The 15,119-nt window shown below is 42.8% G+C and overlaps 1 protein-coding gene across 1 annotated transcript in view; it reads right to left on the bottom strand.

The window, feature by feature from the left end:
- LOC121287955 overlaps nucleotides 1–15,119 on the bottom strand; it is a 387,185-nt gene that overhangs the window by 104,664 nt on the left and 267,402 nt on the right. Inside the window, exons 45-49 of the mRNA XM_041206118.1 lie at nucleotides 12,171–12,521; nucleotides 8,089–8,220; nucleotides 7,609–7,758; nucleotides 5,872–5,988; nucleotides 706–916 (exon numbers count right to left, since the gene is read on the bottom strand). Of these exons, the coding sequence (XP_041062052.1) occupies nucleotides 706–916; nucleotides 5,872–5,988; nucleotides 7,609–7,758; nucleotides 8,089–8,220; nucleotides 12,171–12,521 (961 nt within the window). The remainder of the gene's footprint in view (nucleotides 1–705; nucleotides 917–5,871; nucleotides 5,989–7,608; nucleotides 7,759–8,088; nucleotides 8,221–12,170; nucleotides 12,522–15,119) is intronic.

Consider the following 15,119-nt stretch of genomic DNA (forward strand, 5'->3'; position numbering starts at 1 on the left):
GTAGGTATGATATCAGTGGCGAATATGGATGGATTGGTGGTGTGCTATAGTTCATGCAGGGAGTCTGAGTTGCTATGGTAATGCGCACATTGACAAGCATGGTGTAGTCTGGATCAAGGGATAGTAATGGTAGAGGTTCATACTTTCTTTCCATCAAACGAAACGGCCAGGAATTTCTCCCACTCTTACTACCTCACACTGGTGTATGTTGCACAGATTTACTGGGTGACAATCAGCCTGATTGGCCACATATTGAATGCACCTTCCTTGGACATCAAGTCCTGGCGTGAGACTTGAACCTGGAATTTCTGACACAAAGGCAGGGATGCTACCCACTGCACCACAAGACCTCCTCAAGGAAGACAATGACATTAATAGAGAACTGAAAGGCCTTGTGACAATCTTTGTCCAAAAGATAACGATCTCACACATCCTGAACTGAAACATGAACAGTGAATGTGTGTAGCCAGGGCTATTAAAATTCAGCTGATGAAACTATTGGGCAGTGACCCCACTGGCACTGACTGAAAAACCTGCTATTTTCTATGAGGCCAAATGGCCTATTCCTAATTCTGTTTCCTATATTCCTATCCTAAACTGGCTCAGCTAGTAAGAAAGTTTCCAATGAATGTTTCATTTTAAAAGAAAACTTTTTTTAAACAATTAGGGAAATGCCGCTAATTTGGAAACAAATGTAAACCTTACCAGTTCTTTGTGCAATTAATACAAGCACAATCTCCTCTGGATAACCAACAGTCGCTAAGCTTTCACTGTTGTGACTGTTCCTGATGATTAACTTAAAATGTCCATCATTTACGTAAGTGTTGAATGCATATGCAACGGACTTCTCACCATCCAAAACGATTTGAACAGATCCCTCAAGGTTAGGAGTCAGACCTTGGATTTCAGCCTTTATCTGCAGTGAAAGAAGGTTTATTTATTTCTTCCTTTGCCTCATATTTATTTCCACTTAGGGACAAATACCATTCTCAACCAAAAGGGTGGACATATCCCTTGCTCACCTTCCTCAACCTTTACTGTTCCTAAGCCACAATGAAGAGATACACAATTGTGTCACTGATTGGCTTGACCTCAAATGTTCCCTCTCTCCCACAGTTCAGATGCTGAAGGAAGGATAGTCCCAGTACAGCTCATGGTTGAACATCCACTAATCAGAAGGTCCTGAGTTCAAATCCCAAGCTATCTTTCACACAGCAAATTAGATGCAGTATTGGAAAATTGTTCCCAAAGAATTTCTGTTTCGTTGGCAAGAAGAATTTTTCAGTTGTGGTGGACCAAATTTCCTTGGCAAGAGGGGACCATGGGGCAGATAAAGGCAGAAATCAGGGCAGGACCCAGTTATACCAGATGTCCACCCCATTCCAGGTGCTTTGAGAGTTCCTGAAGTCATGGGGCAGGTGGTTCTTCTATCTGATTCCTGGCACCGAGCATCAGAATGGAGCTGGGCCTGGTGGGATGGCGTCACCTGCTATAATTCCCGTCAATCCCCTTTAAGTGCCCTAATGTACTGTACACCTTGCAGAGGCACAGTGCATGAAAGTGGTTCAAGTTGGGGTGGGGCAGGCAGTTGGTGGTTGGGGGGGGTGGTGTCATAGGATTGAAGGTCAGTTTCTTTAAGACAGCTGGTCACAAAGCAGTTGGCTGCTTTAATTGCTTTAAGGAAAGCAATCTTTATGCAAAAGAGCCCTTCTTCACTTCCCTCAGGATATGGCAGGGCTGCCTCAATAATGCACTGAAATGTCAGCCTTAGATTATATGCTCAAATCTTTGGAATGGGATTTGAACCCATAACCTTCAGAGGTGAGAGGGATAGCCATTGAGCCATGACTGCACCTGACAGAATGTATGTTACAAATTATTGTAGAGAATTGCTACAATTTGAAGGATTTTTTTTTCATAATGCAGAAAGGGCTTCAGATAAAACCACTGGTGCTGATCCCAACAGACCTCATTCCAGTAGCTGAGGGCAGAGTTTGGAATTTCTGTCTTGGTAGAATCCTACTGTACCTGTAACAGCATTCATCCCAGTGTCATTTTGGTGAGTTGAGTGGGATCCCTGCCTCTGCGGGGATTCTGCCTAAGGTGAAGAAACATAGAAAATAGGAGGCCATTTGGCCCTTCGAGCCTGCTCCGCCATTCATTATGATCATGGCTAATCATCCAATTCAATAGCCTGCTCCCGCTTTCTCCCCATATCCTTTGATCCCTTTCACCCCAAGAGCTATATCTAACTCCTTCTTGAAAACATACAATGTTTTGGCTTCAACTACTTTCTGTGGGGTAGCAAATTCCATAGGCTCACCACTCTCTGGGTAAAGAAATTTCTCCTCATCTCAGTCCTAAATGGTCTACCCCATATCCTCAGACTGTGACCTCTGGTTCTGGACTCCCCCACCATCGGGAACATCCTTCCTGCATCTACCCTGTCTAGTCCTGTTAGAATTTTATAGATTTCTATGAGATCCCCCCTCAATCTTCTGAACTCCAGCGAATATAATCCTAACCGACTCAATCTCTCCTCATATGTCAGTCCCGCCATTCCAGGAATCAGCCTGGTAAACCTTCGCTGCACTCTCTCTAAAGAAAGAACATCCTTCCTCAGATAAGGAAACTAAAACTTCACACAATATTCCAAGTGTGGTCTCACCAAGGCCCTGTATAAGACATCCCTGCTCCTGTACTTGAATCCTCTCGCTATGAAGGCCAACATACCATTTGCCTTCTTTATCGCCTGCTGCACCTGCATGCTTACCTTCAATGACTGGTGTACGAGGACACCCAGGTCGCGTTGCAAATTCCCCTCTCTCAATTTATAGCCATTCATTTAATAAACTGCCTTCCTGTTTTCACTACCAAAGTGGAAAACCTCACATTTATCCACATTATGTTGCATCTTCCATGCACTTGCCCACTCATTCAGCTTTTCCAAATCACACTGAAGCATCTCTGCATCCTCCTCACAGCTCACCCTTCCACCCAGCTTTGTGTCATCTGCAAATCTGGAGATATTACATTAGCTCCCTCATCTAAATCATTAATATATATTGTGAACAGCTGGGGTCCTAGCACCAATCCAGCACAGAAAAACTGTTGCTCAAGACTGACTGCAGTGCCTTAGGAGGAATTGAAGGTTTGAGCACCCTTCCCCCTGCCATGCCAAATGCCATTAACTCACTGGCATCCTTTCCATCTAGGGTTGCTAGGGTGGTGATGATGGGAAATGTCTTAAATAATATCATCTCATCATTAATACTCGTTTTGAATATGTCTGCCCCTATGTAATCACTGAATAGCCACTGTCACATTCACTGGAGAATAATAAATAAGCAGCAATCATTGAGGAACTACAGAACTGTTCCTCAGTGGATTTTCTATCCTCATCTCCCCAAGGTCTAACTGAGATCAGGCAGATTTGAGTAAAATATCCACCCCTGCATGTGCTGCAAATCCTTAGCATTTACAGCTCTTCCTGAAGTAGTTTTCAGATGGACTTCCGGGAGAGGGTAGAATTCCCTAGACAATACATAGGAGGAGATGGTGGCGAAGTGGCAGTGTCACTGGACTAATAATCCAGAAGTCCACTGGGGACTGCAGCTGGTGGAATTTAAATTCCGGTAATAAAATCTGGAATTGAAAGCTAGTCTCAGTGATGGTGACCGTGAAACTCTCAGCAAATGTCATAAAAACACATCTGGTTCACTAATGCCCTTTACGGAAGGAAATCTGCCATTCTCACCCGGTCTGGCCTATATGTGACTGAAGCAATCTGATTGATTCTGCCCTTGGAAATTGCCTAGCCAGCTACTCAGTTCAAAGGCAATTAGGGATGGTCAACAAATGCTGGCCTTGCCAGCGACATCCACATCCCATGAAAAAATAAAGTAAAAAGACATGGGGCAAGATTTTGCCCTCAGCGGGGGTGCTCAGGAAGCCCACCACCACCTGCGATAGTCTCCGCACCATGATTTCACGCAGGTGGGCCAATTAAGGCCCACCCTACGTGGATCGCGAGTGGCAGTGCTGAGTGCTGCTTGTGCGGGCAGGGGGAGGAGGGCGAGCGGGCCTGGCGTGCAGTTTGCACATGCCCATGAAAGAGTGCTTCAATCTGCCTGAGGCACGGAGCTGCCTCAGGGAGGTTGAAGCACTTTTTAAAGAAAGTAATAAAGACAGTAAAAATTTAATAAAACATGAGATGGGACATGTTTTTAATTCCAAAATAAAGCTTTTATTTAATGTTTATTTGCTTTAGGAAACCTCACCCGCTTGTGGATGAGGTTTCCTAAAAAAGCTGTTTGGCCAACCATAAAGTTGGATGGGCAGCATGGATTTGAATTTAATTAGATTGTTAATAGCCTTGCCTTTTAATTATTGGTGGGCGTGCAGCCGACTCTGGCGCACACTTGCAGAATGAAATATCTTGTGAGTGCGTGATGGCATCGCCCAACGTCATCGCGCGTCATTTTACACTCGGGCATGTCAGGCACGCGCAATATTCTGCCCATGGAGCAATATCATATTAATTGCACCTACACTGTTACCACACAAATTAACTAGAGCAATTCTTTCCTTCTACACCACTAAGCATTGTTAAGGGTTTTTACTTCTCTCAGTCAGGAGTCACCATTGTAACAGTGATTGGCCACAACGTTCATTAAAACATTTAGGGTGTTTTAGCATGCCAGTTAATGCAATGACATTAAATTTCTGTCTGTGCCAATTTAAACATTATTGTTAACTTATAAAAAATTGCATTGGTAGAAATGTATTGCTAAACTAAAAATAGTATGAGAAAAATAAATATGGTTACATAAAACAGCCTGAAATATTAAACCTTGCTGAAATATGCTTTTATATTTAAAACACAAGCTATGTAAGAAACAGCTTGACGTGTTATAGTCCACATATTGTCACTATGTTCCTTCAGGAATTATAGGCACTTAGTTTCAAAAGTTTTTTATTTTTATCTTTAGAAGTTCATGTCCTAAACATTTTGCTCAAAGTTCAGCTATATTTAAAGTTTTATTTTCTTCTAAATTAGTTCATAATCAAAACTTCCATTAGCAGTAAGTTAACTAACAATTAGGACATGATAGAAAGCCTTGCTGAAGCTTTAAGCTGTCATTAGCCATATCTGAATGACATAAACTGAACCCATCTTGTGAATTTCTTTTTTGTTCACAGGGATGTGGGCATTGCTGGCGAGGCCAATATTTATTGCTCATCCCTAATTGTCCCTGAGAAGGTGCTGGCAAGCTTAACCTGCCTGAGGTTGAGGATCATACATGCAAATCAAAATGCACCAGTTAAAATACGACAGGGCACATATGCAGTGGCTCTCCAGTAAATATTATGCTATGGATATATTAAACCACCGCCCCCACCCCCCACCCCCCCCCCCCACCCAATGCTGCCAAGGTCCACCACATGCTCACTCTTGACTGTCACAGGGGGCTAAAACTAGGGCATTGTTTTAAATATCGTTTAATTATGGATAAGTTGGTCCCACTAGAAATTAGGCTGGAACTGCCCAAGAGCAATTCATTCATAGCTTTCAAAAATGGCAAAAGCAGCAGCTCACTCATTTTTCCATCCATCAGCCAAGACTACACTCTAAGGCACATCTCAGAGGTAAAAAAAAAATGGAATCCACCCAATTTCCCTCCCTCTCCCCCTTGGTACTGCCACTTATTTGTGTAAAAGATTAAGATTCTATAAATGCTACAACAATGTCAAAACTACATATAGACATATTTACAAGAAACACATTTCAACATAGGAATCTTTAGGTGTATTTTTTAAACAGTTAACAGAAGAATGTAGAGTTATGTTTTATTGAATACAGTTTCTTACCTGTATATCAACATCTTCATCTATGAATAGGGTCTTGAGTAGCTCTAAATTATGTGTAAGTTTGTAGCTCAATGAAATATGATGTGTCTTGAGAACGAAAGTCAAATCTTCAATTATCTAATGAAATTTAATGACAATTACAGTGGATTCATCAAAGCTTTTCCTATTGATACACACTATGCATTACATTAGCACATAGGGCGTATGTATGTTACAGCTTGGAAGCTGTATGGTTGGAACTTATGCTTGGGAGTTTGAGTAACAAGTTACAAGCTTGTGCTATAATTAGATAGAATTAGGTTGCAGATCAGCCATTTTCATATCAGGCCAGAGGGGCCAAATAGCCTACACAGTTCCTATGTCCCGATAAGTGTAGGAGACTCCAATGTTTTCCTGTGCTTTTTTAATGTAATTTTCCTGTTGCCAACAATTGTATAAGAAACAATGCCACAAATGTCAATCATACCACGTTATGAAACAAATCACATGATGGTTGACACAGTGATTTGAAAGTGCAAGATTCTTACATGACGTGTACTGACCTTTTTTACTTAACCTGTCCTGTGCCAAACCCCACTCGATTAGGTAATCGCCATAATACTCACTGACCTTCAATGGCCTATTAATTTCAAAATCCAAGTTGTTGCCTACAAGTTCTTCTAAGCCTTCCTCCTGTCTCTAATCTTCTCCAGCTCTTCATCCCTGCTCACATCTTCTAATGGTCTACCAGTCTGCTCCACGGTGTGTATTCACTCCCACCACCACCATTGGTGGTGGAGTCTCTGACCATCTTGTTTTGCACTTGAGGACTCTGTCACCAAGCTTTTTTGCCCTGCTTCATTCTTACCATTCTCAGCTTTTTAAAAATATTTATTCTTTCATGGGATGTGGAGATCACTGGAAAGGCCAGCATTTTGTTGTCCCTTCCTAATTGTCCCTGGCTGCTACAAACAGTGATGCATTTGGAATATGTTTCCATGTAAAGCTGCCATATAAATGCAAATATTTATAATGATAATTTGATGGAGCTACTGGGCCAGGGCTGATTTGGTGAGGGGGCGAGGGAGGGATGCAGGGGACCAGTGATTGACCATATTATTCATTTCAAGAAGGATTAGGGGGTTGTAAAGAAATTAGCAGTTGGCAGGGCTAAACTCATCCTTCTAATACACAACTCTTCCATCATGACATCTAATTACATTTTGAATGGTCCTCAATATTGCTGTCACTGTTATCTTCCTACACAGATTATATCAAACATTAATCACTCCATGAGTAAATTAGCTTTTCCTGCGGCATGTTCTAAATTTACTTTTCACCAGTTGCTGCTTATGGTCTCTCAACCTTCTTTTGTCATACTTAAAAGTGATTGTCTGTCTCACACACCAAATCACATTAATGATGAAGAATCATACGGGATGACGTGTGAATAACCCAACTGCATAAATCACAGTTTAAAAAATGTTGATAAACTTAAAAAAGCAATTAACGTATAGCCCTTAAAATGGATACACAGTGGGATCCTGGTGCTCCAACTAACAAAAATGCACTGATGTTTTATGAGATACCACCATGAAATAAAAGAATGTGACGTTATACTTTATTATTAAATAGATGAGATTTGCAATGGGGGATTGTGGCTTTACAGATGTGCAAGTCTGGTTTCATTTGTCCGCAATCTTTTAGCTAAGCTTCTCCAATTACAAGCAGAGAGTGTTTAGCATTTTTCGACTGTACCTGCTTGCTATCAACGATAAATCGGATGGACCGCATGTACGTATCGCCCTGTTTCTCAGCTGTTAAAGCCACAACTGTGTTTCCTGGAATTCCAAGCTGTGAGGCGCCATCAATGTTGTGGAACAATGAGGCGTTAATCTCATGTTTATTCTTAGAGGGAAGAAAGGTGTCAAAGTTATTATCAGTGATGCAGACGTCAGGCATCCCATTTTGATTCAGTAGTTCAAGGATTTAAACCTTAATGTGTTCAATGGGTATAAGATGTCAAATGAGCAGGTTGTATTTTGTTAATTGTAACTTTCATTAGAACATTTTACAATTATCTTTTAGTTAATGTTCAATATAACACAACTTTCAAATAACTATAATCCTGACCAATTATGTGTTTTTCTCCCCTCATCTCTTTTTCTAACCATTCCACTGTGGTTTAAGTAAATGTGGTATCTATAAGACAAGGTCAAAGTTGCACATAGTACTTACAGCATCAGACTTCAGAGTGATCAGACCTTCGAGTTTAGTTTGGTCAATGTTTATCTGTATCTGGGACGCAAAGTTAACTCCGTTTATCACAATATAACCTGACCCATTAATTTTCAGTGGCACCGCTAGATCCTGAAACAGAGTAAATTAAATCATTACTTATATAAAAAACAAAAGGACAACCTTCTGAGCCCAAGGGACCATTAACAGCAGATGCATGCTCAAGTGAGTTAACAAAGTGAAATTCATCTTAGCAGTGGGTCTAAATGGACAACAAACTATGTGTTTTACACTCAGCCTGATTTCCTTATCCAATAAAATAATCCATTTAGAATATATAAAGACAGCTCACATTTAATGACAGTGATCTCTGATTAATCAGAAATGCAAGATTTAAAAGTTTAGCTCTTGTTTTTTTCTTATACATTCTCGGGATGTGGGTGTCACTGACTGCACCAGCATTTGTTGCCCATCTCTAATTGCCCTCGATAAGGTGGTGGTGAGCCACCTTCTTGAACCGCAGCAGCAGTCCATGTGGTGTAGGTACACCCACAGTGCTTTTAGGGAGGGAGTTCCAGGATTTTGACCCAGCAATAGTGAAGGAACAGTGATATATTTCCAAGTCAGGATGGTGTGTGGTTGGAGGGGAACTTGCAGGCGGTGGAGTTCCCATGTGCAGAATTTTCAGGTCGGCCTGCAGATGTGCACCCGACCTGCTTGAGCATTAAATAGAACGTGATGACGTCGGGCAAGCATCGCGACATCATCCCATGCTCGCATGATTTTCTGTTAGAGGGCGTGTGCAAAAGTCGGAAGCGTGCCAGCTGACAATTAACAGGGCACTTAAGCCCACTAAAGTTGTAATTGTCCCCGATTTTGCTGTCCGTCCAAACTTACGGTTGGTAGACAGGCGAGTCGGCCAGGTGGCCTTTACATTTTTCTTGGAACCTCAATCAAGGGCAGGATGAGGTTTCTGTTATCAAATTTAAAAAAAATAAAACCTATGGACAGAATTTTCATAATGTATATGTTCATGTGACTGTTTGTGATGCCTGGACATTTTTGTTCTGATTTTAAAATCTTTATTTAATGCTTTTGAAGCCTTCGGCTCCCTGAGGCAGCTCTCTGCCTTCAGGGAGCTTTCATTCCACACTCGCCCTCACCCACGCTTACATCAGTGCCTTCCCTCCTCCCACACCAACTCCAGCAGCGCTGAGCATTTCAGCGCACGCTTCACGCTGTCAAGAGCTGTTCGTGGTTGACGGTGTGTTCCCCGGCCACTCCTGGGCCCGCCTATTGCACCTGCATGCCAACCCAATAATCCTGCCCCATCTGTCTGCTGCCCTTGTCCTTCTAGGTGGTAGAGGTCACAGGTTTGGAAGGTGCATTGCAGGAGGCTTCACAAGCTGCTGCAATGCATCCTGTGTATGGTACACACTGCTGCCACTGTGCATCGATGGTGGAAGGGATAAATGGTTAGGATCAAGTGGGTGTTTTGCCCTGGATGGTGGTGAACTTCAAGTATTGTTGGAGTTGCACTCACCTAGGCAAGAGGAGGGTATTCCATCACTCTCCTGGTTTGTGCTTTGTAGATGGCAGACAGGCTGTGGGGAATCAGGAGGCGAGTTATTTGCCACATTTTTCCCAGCCTCTGACCTGGTCTTGTAGCCACAGTAATTCTATGGCTGGTCCAGTTCAGTTTCTGGTCAATAGTAACCCCCAGGATGTTGATAATGGGGATTCAACGATCATAATACCGTTAAGGAGAGATGGTTAGAGTCTCTCTTGTTGGAGATGGTCATTGCATGGCACTTGTATAGTGTGAATGTTACTTGTCCAAGCCTGAATGTTGTCCAGATCTTGCCACAAATGGATATGACTGTTTCAGTATCTCAGGGAACATGAATGGTACTGAGCATTGTGAAGTCATCTGCAAATGTCCCCGCTCCGTATGATGGAAGAAAGGATGTATGGGCCTATAGGACACTACCATGAGGAACACCTGCAGTGGTGTTATGGCACTGAGATGATTGGCCTCCAACAACCATAACCATCTTCCTTTGTGCTACGTATGACTCCAACCAGTGGGGAGATTCCCCCACCGCCGATTCCCATTGACTTCAGTTTTGCTCAGGCTCCTTGATGCCACACTCGGTCAAATGCTGCCTTGATATCAAGGGAGTCACTCTCACCTCACCTCTGGAATTCAACTCCTTTGTCTATGTTTGGACCAAGGCTATAACGAGGTTTAGAGCTGAATGGCCCTGGCGGAACCCAAACTGAGTGCCAGTGAGCAAGTTCATGATGAGCAAGTAGAGCTTAACAACACTGCTGATGACTTATTCCATCATTTTGCTGATGATTGAGAATAGACTGATGGGACAGTAATTACCTAGGTTGGATTTGTCCTGCTTTCTGTGTACAGGACATACCTGGGCAATTTTCCACATTGTCAGTATCGTAGATGCCAGTGTTGTAGCTGTACTGGAACAGTTTGGTGAGGGGCACAGCTAGTCTTCATTACTACTGCTGGGGTGTTGTCAGGGCCCATAGTCTTTGCAGTATCCAGTGCCTTCAGCTGTTTCTTCATATCACATGGAGTGAATTGAATTGGCTGAAGGCTGACATCCGTAATGCTGGAGACCTCCGGAGCAGACTGAGATGGATCATTTACTTGGTACTTCTGGCTGAAGACAGTTGCAAATACTTCAGCCTTGCCTTTTGCACTGATGTGCTGGGGTGTCCCATGATGTGAGGATGGGGATTTTTGTGGAGCCTCCTCCTTCGGTTAGTTCTTTAATTGTCCACTGCCATTCACGACAGGATGTAACAGGGCTGCAGAGATTAGGTCTGATCAGTTGGTTGTGGGATTACTTAGTTCTGTCTATATCATGCTGTTTAGTATGCATGTAGTCCTGTGTTACAGTTTCACCAGATTGACATCTCATTTTTAGGTATGCTTGCTACTGCTTCTGGCATGCCCTCCAGCACTTTCCATTGAACCAGGGTTGATGCCCTGGCTTGATAATGGTGGAGTTGGGGATATGCCGCACCATGAGGTTACAGATTGTGGTTGAATACAATTCTGCTGCTGCTGTTGGCCCGCAGTGCCTGAGAGATGCCCAGTTTTGAACTGCTAAATCTGTTCTGGATCTATTCCATTTAGCATGGTGGTAGCACCACACAATATGATAGAGGGTATCCTCAGTGTGAAGACAGGACTTCAGCTCTACATGGGCTATTTGCTGGTCAATCCTGCCAATACTGTCACGGACAGTTGCATCTGTGACATGTAGGTTGGTGAGGGTGATGCCTCTTTTCCTCTTGTTGGTTCTCTCACCACCTGCCACAAGCCCAGTCTGGCAGATATTTCTTGGCCAGCTCGGTCAGTACTGCTGCTACTGACAGTGAAATCCTCCACCCAGAGTACATTCTGTGCCCTTGCCACCCTCAGTGCTTCCTCCAAGTGGTGTTCAAAATGGAGAAGTACTGATTCATCAGCCAAGAGGGGTGTGGTGGTAATCAGCAGATGGTTTCCTTGCCCATGTTTGTCCTGATGCCATGAGACTTCATGGGCTCCAGAGTCGATGTTGACGATTCCCAGGCAACTCCCTCCCAACTGTGTTGCCACCTCTGCTGGGTCTGTCCTGCGGGTGTAAAGTGATTAAGACTCTATCAGGCTGTTGCTTGACTAGTCTGTGGGACAGCTCTCCCAATTTCGGCATAAGCTCCCTGATTTTAGCGAGGAGGAATTTTAAGGGTCAACTGGCAGAGTGTCCCTTTGTCGTATCTGGTGCTTAGGTCGATGCCAGTTGGATGTGTCCAGTTTTGCTGTTATTTAACTTTTCTGTAGCGATTTGATCCAACTGAGTGGTTTGTTGGGCCAGTTCAGAGCACAGAGCACAGTTAAGGGTCAACCATATCAGTTCAGAATTTTCACCAATCAGTGGCTGGAAAACTTGGGTAGAAACTTGTCAGAATAGGATCATAACTAACGATGCAATACAGTCTACGAATACATTGAGGATTCCACAAATACTCCTCTATAACAAAACAATTAGGCAAAAATAATATAAACGTACCTGCAGCTTTTTGCATTTGTTATTTATCAAGAAGTTTAATTCTGTTTTATTTTTCACCTGAAGACCTCCACTTGCTAGAAGATTACAAGTGCCCATCTTTAAATCTAATTCAAATTCGGATTTTAAGTGTCTTTCTGCTGTAAAAAAGAGCTTATTGTGTTCTGGAATCCCTTTTAGCATTGGCAATGTGTGTTCAAATATGACCTCTATGTTGACTTTTGGATCACACTCTGAATTTAGCTCCAGGGTTGCACTGTTGCCTTCTAATTGGATATTGGTTAGAAGTTCTGCTTTACAGCCTTCAACCTGAATGGATCCATTACATTGCGATTGAGCTGGAATCTTAAAATTCTAAAATAAAGGAAACAACTTGGGTCAATACCTCACAAAAATATCGTTTCTCTTAAGCATTTGACTGAAATAAAAATGTCTATTTCTTTTAAGAAAATGGATAATCACAGATTGTGAAATCTGTGTCACACAGAGGCAATGTTCAGAAGTAGATCAGTCCTTTGGCTTGTGAGATTGAAAGGACCCCTGGGGGCGAGTGTGAATATGAAATGGTCCCTTTTATATCATTTTGCTGAACCATAGCCCGTTTAAGCTGAAACATGGCCTACTCCTGCTCTTTGTTCACATGTTCGTATGGTCAAAGATGGTCTGAAGACTCTAGTGAAAGGGTACCTCAGGTTTGGTCATCTTCTTTGGTCTGCCTCACTGCCAGTCTATCATATCTTGCATATACCTCTCTAACTTCCTCTTGCATTTGCACTGCTTCCCTTGTAAAGACTTGGGAATATTCATAATGAACCCCATGGTAAAGGCTCTATGAAGAAAGGGTGTGAAGAAAAAGGTTTTCCTGTCTGGAATGTTGAAAATCAGCTTGCAGAATCCTTTCATAATTATTAAAAGGTGTTGCTAACACTTCAGTTGAAACTAAGTATTTCAGTCAAAGTTTGTGGACATTCAAATCCTGTGAACTCAAAACATCTTCCAGTTTGATATGCCACATGGGTTACTTTGGTAATTTAAATCAGGTACAATTTTGGCAGAAGTGGTACAATTTCTGGGCCAGTAGCTTTGACCCTCACTATTCTGTCTTTGGGTACATGCACCACTTCTGCCAGCAGCTAATTCTACTAGAATTTATCATTGATTTTAGAACTCCTGAATCTGCCCACGTCTAAAATACTGGTGCCCTATGCCAGAAATTCACCATTTTTCTAACCTAGAAATTCGGGATGTCAGGCCTCTTGTGCCAAGTGCAGATCAGAGGGCATTTATGGCAGTCATTGAATTAAATAGCATAGAAGGAAGCCATTTGGCCCATCTTGTATGTGCCAGCTCTTTGAGAAAGATCAACCCAATTAGTGCCACTACTCTGCTCTTTCCTCCAAAGCTCTGTAAATTCTCCTTTTTAAGTATATATTCAATTCCATTTTGAAAGTTACAACAGAATCTGCTTCCTCCCCTTTTTAGGTAGTAACTTCTAGATCATTAGAACTAGCTAGTTAAAAAAAAAAGCAGAATAACCAGGGATTGAAATGTAAATGTAAAATGTAGATGAAATTGGAAGAGATCCTGTGGCGCAGTGGGTAGTGACGCTGCCCCTGGGCGAGAAGCTCCAGGTTCAAGACCCACTCCATCACCCCCTACAGCTTAACCCCCTCCCACGGCACCTTCCCATGCAACCGCAGAAGGTGCAACACCTGCCCCTTTACTTCCCCCCTCCTCATCATCTAAGGGCCCAAACAGTCCTTTCAAGTGAAGCAGCGCATCACTTGCACTTCCCTCAATTTAGTCTACTGTATTTGTTGCTCCCAATGCGGTTTCCTCTACATTGGTGAGACCAAATGCAGACTGGGTGACCGATTTGCGGAACACCTTTGGTCCATGACCCTGACTTCCCTGTCGCTTGCCATTTCAACACGCCACCCTGCTCTCATGCCCACATGTCCGTCCTTGGCCTGCTGCAATGTTCCAGTGAAGCTCAATGCAAACTGGAGGAACAGTACCTCATCTTATGATTAGGCATTTTACAGCCTTCCGGACTTAACGTTGAGTTCAACAACTTCAGATCATGAACTCTCTCCTCCATTCCCACCCCCTTTCCGATCCCCCATTTTTTCTAATAATTTATATATTTTTTAAATATATTTTTCTTTTCCCACCTATTTCTATTATTGTTTTAAAACGTATTTCCATCCATCGTTTTATCTTCACCTTTAGCCTATTTTGTTCCCTTCCCCCTACCCCACCCCCACTAGGGTCATCTGTCACTTGCTCATCCTGCTTTCTACCCTTAATGTCACCATTAGCACATTACTTAGCTAATATCACCACCGTCAAATCCCTTTGTCCTTTTGTCTATGACATCTTTGGCATTCTCTTCTTTGCTTCCACCTATCACTGGCCCTCTATTCAGCTCTACCTGTCCCACCCCCCCCTCAAACAGCTTCTATTTCACTTCATTTCTATTTTTCCTTAGTTCTGATGAAGAGTCATACGGACTCGAAACGTTAACTGTATTCCTCTCCACAGATGCTGTCAGACCTGCTGAGTTTTTCCAGCTATTTTTGTTTTTGTTCCACTCCAGGACTTGATGACCATGGAAGGTGCATTCATAACGTGGCCAAACAGGTTGATTTTCAACTGTAAATCCATCCAGCATGCTTATGCAGGTGCTAAGAGTGGGACAGTCTCCTGGTCAGCCATACCTGATGTGGAGTGGCGCCCCACATCAGGCTGGCAACCTGCTCCAGGGAAAACTAGGTGTGAAAACAAAAGCATGTGCTTTGTCTGCCTCATGCGTCGCTAGATGTGGGAAGACTATAATTGAAATAGTTTAAAAAGTAAAAAAAAAATGCAAATACTGACAATCTGAAACAAAAATGGAAAATGCACAACAGCTGAGTCAGTAACTGCCAAGATAAAAGACAGGTTAACCAA

This window comes from Carcharodon carcharias, chromosome 15, assembly GCF_017639515.1.
Source record: "Carcharodon carcharias isolate sCarCar2 chromosome 15, sCarCar2.pri, whole genome shotgun sequence".
NCBI lineage: Eukaryota > Metazoa > Chordata > Chondrichthyes > Lamniformes > Lamnidae > Carcharodon > Carcharodon carcharias.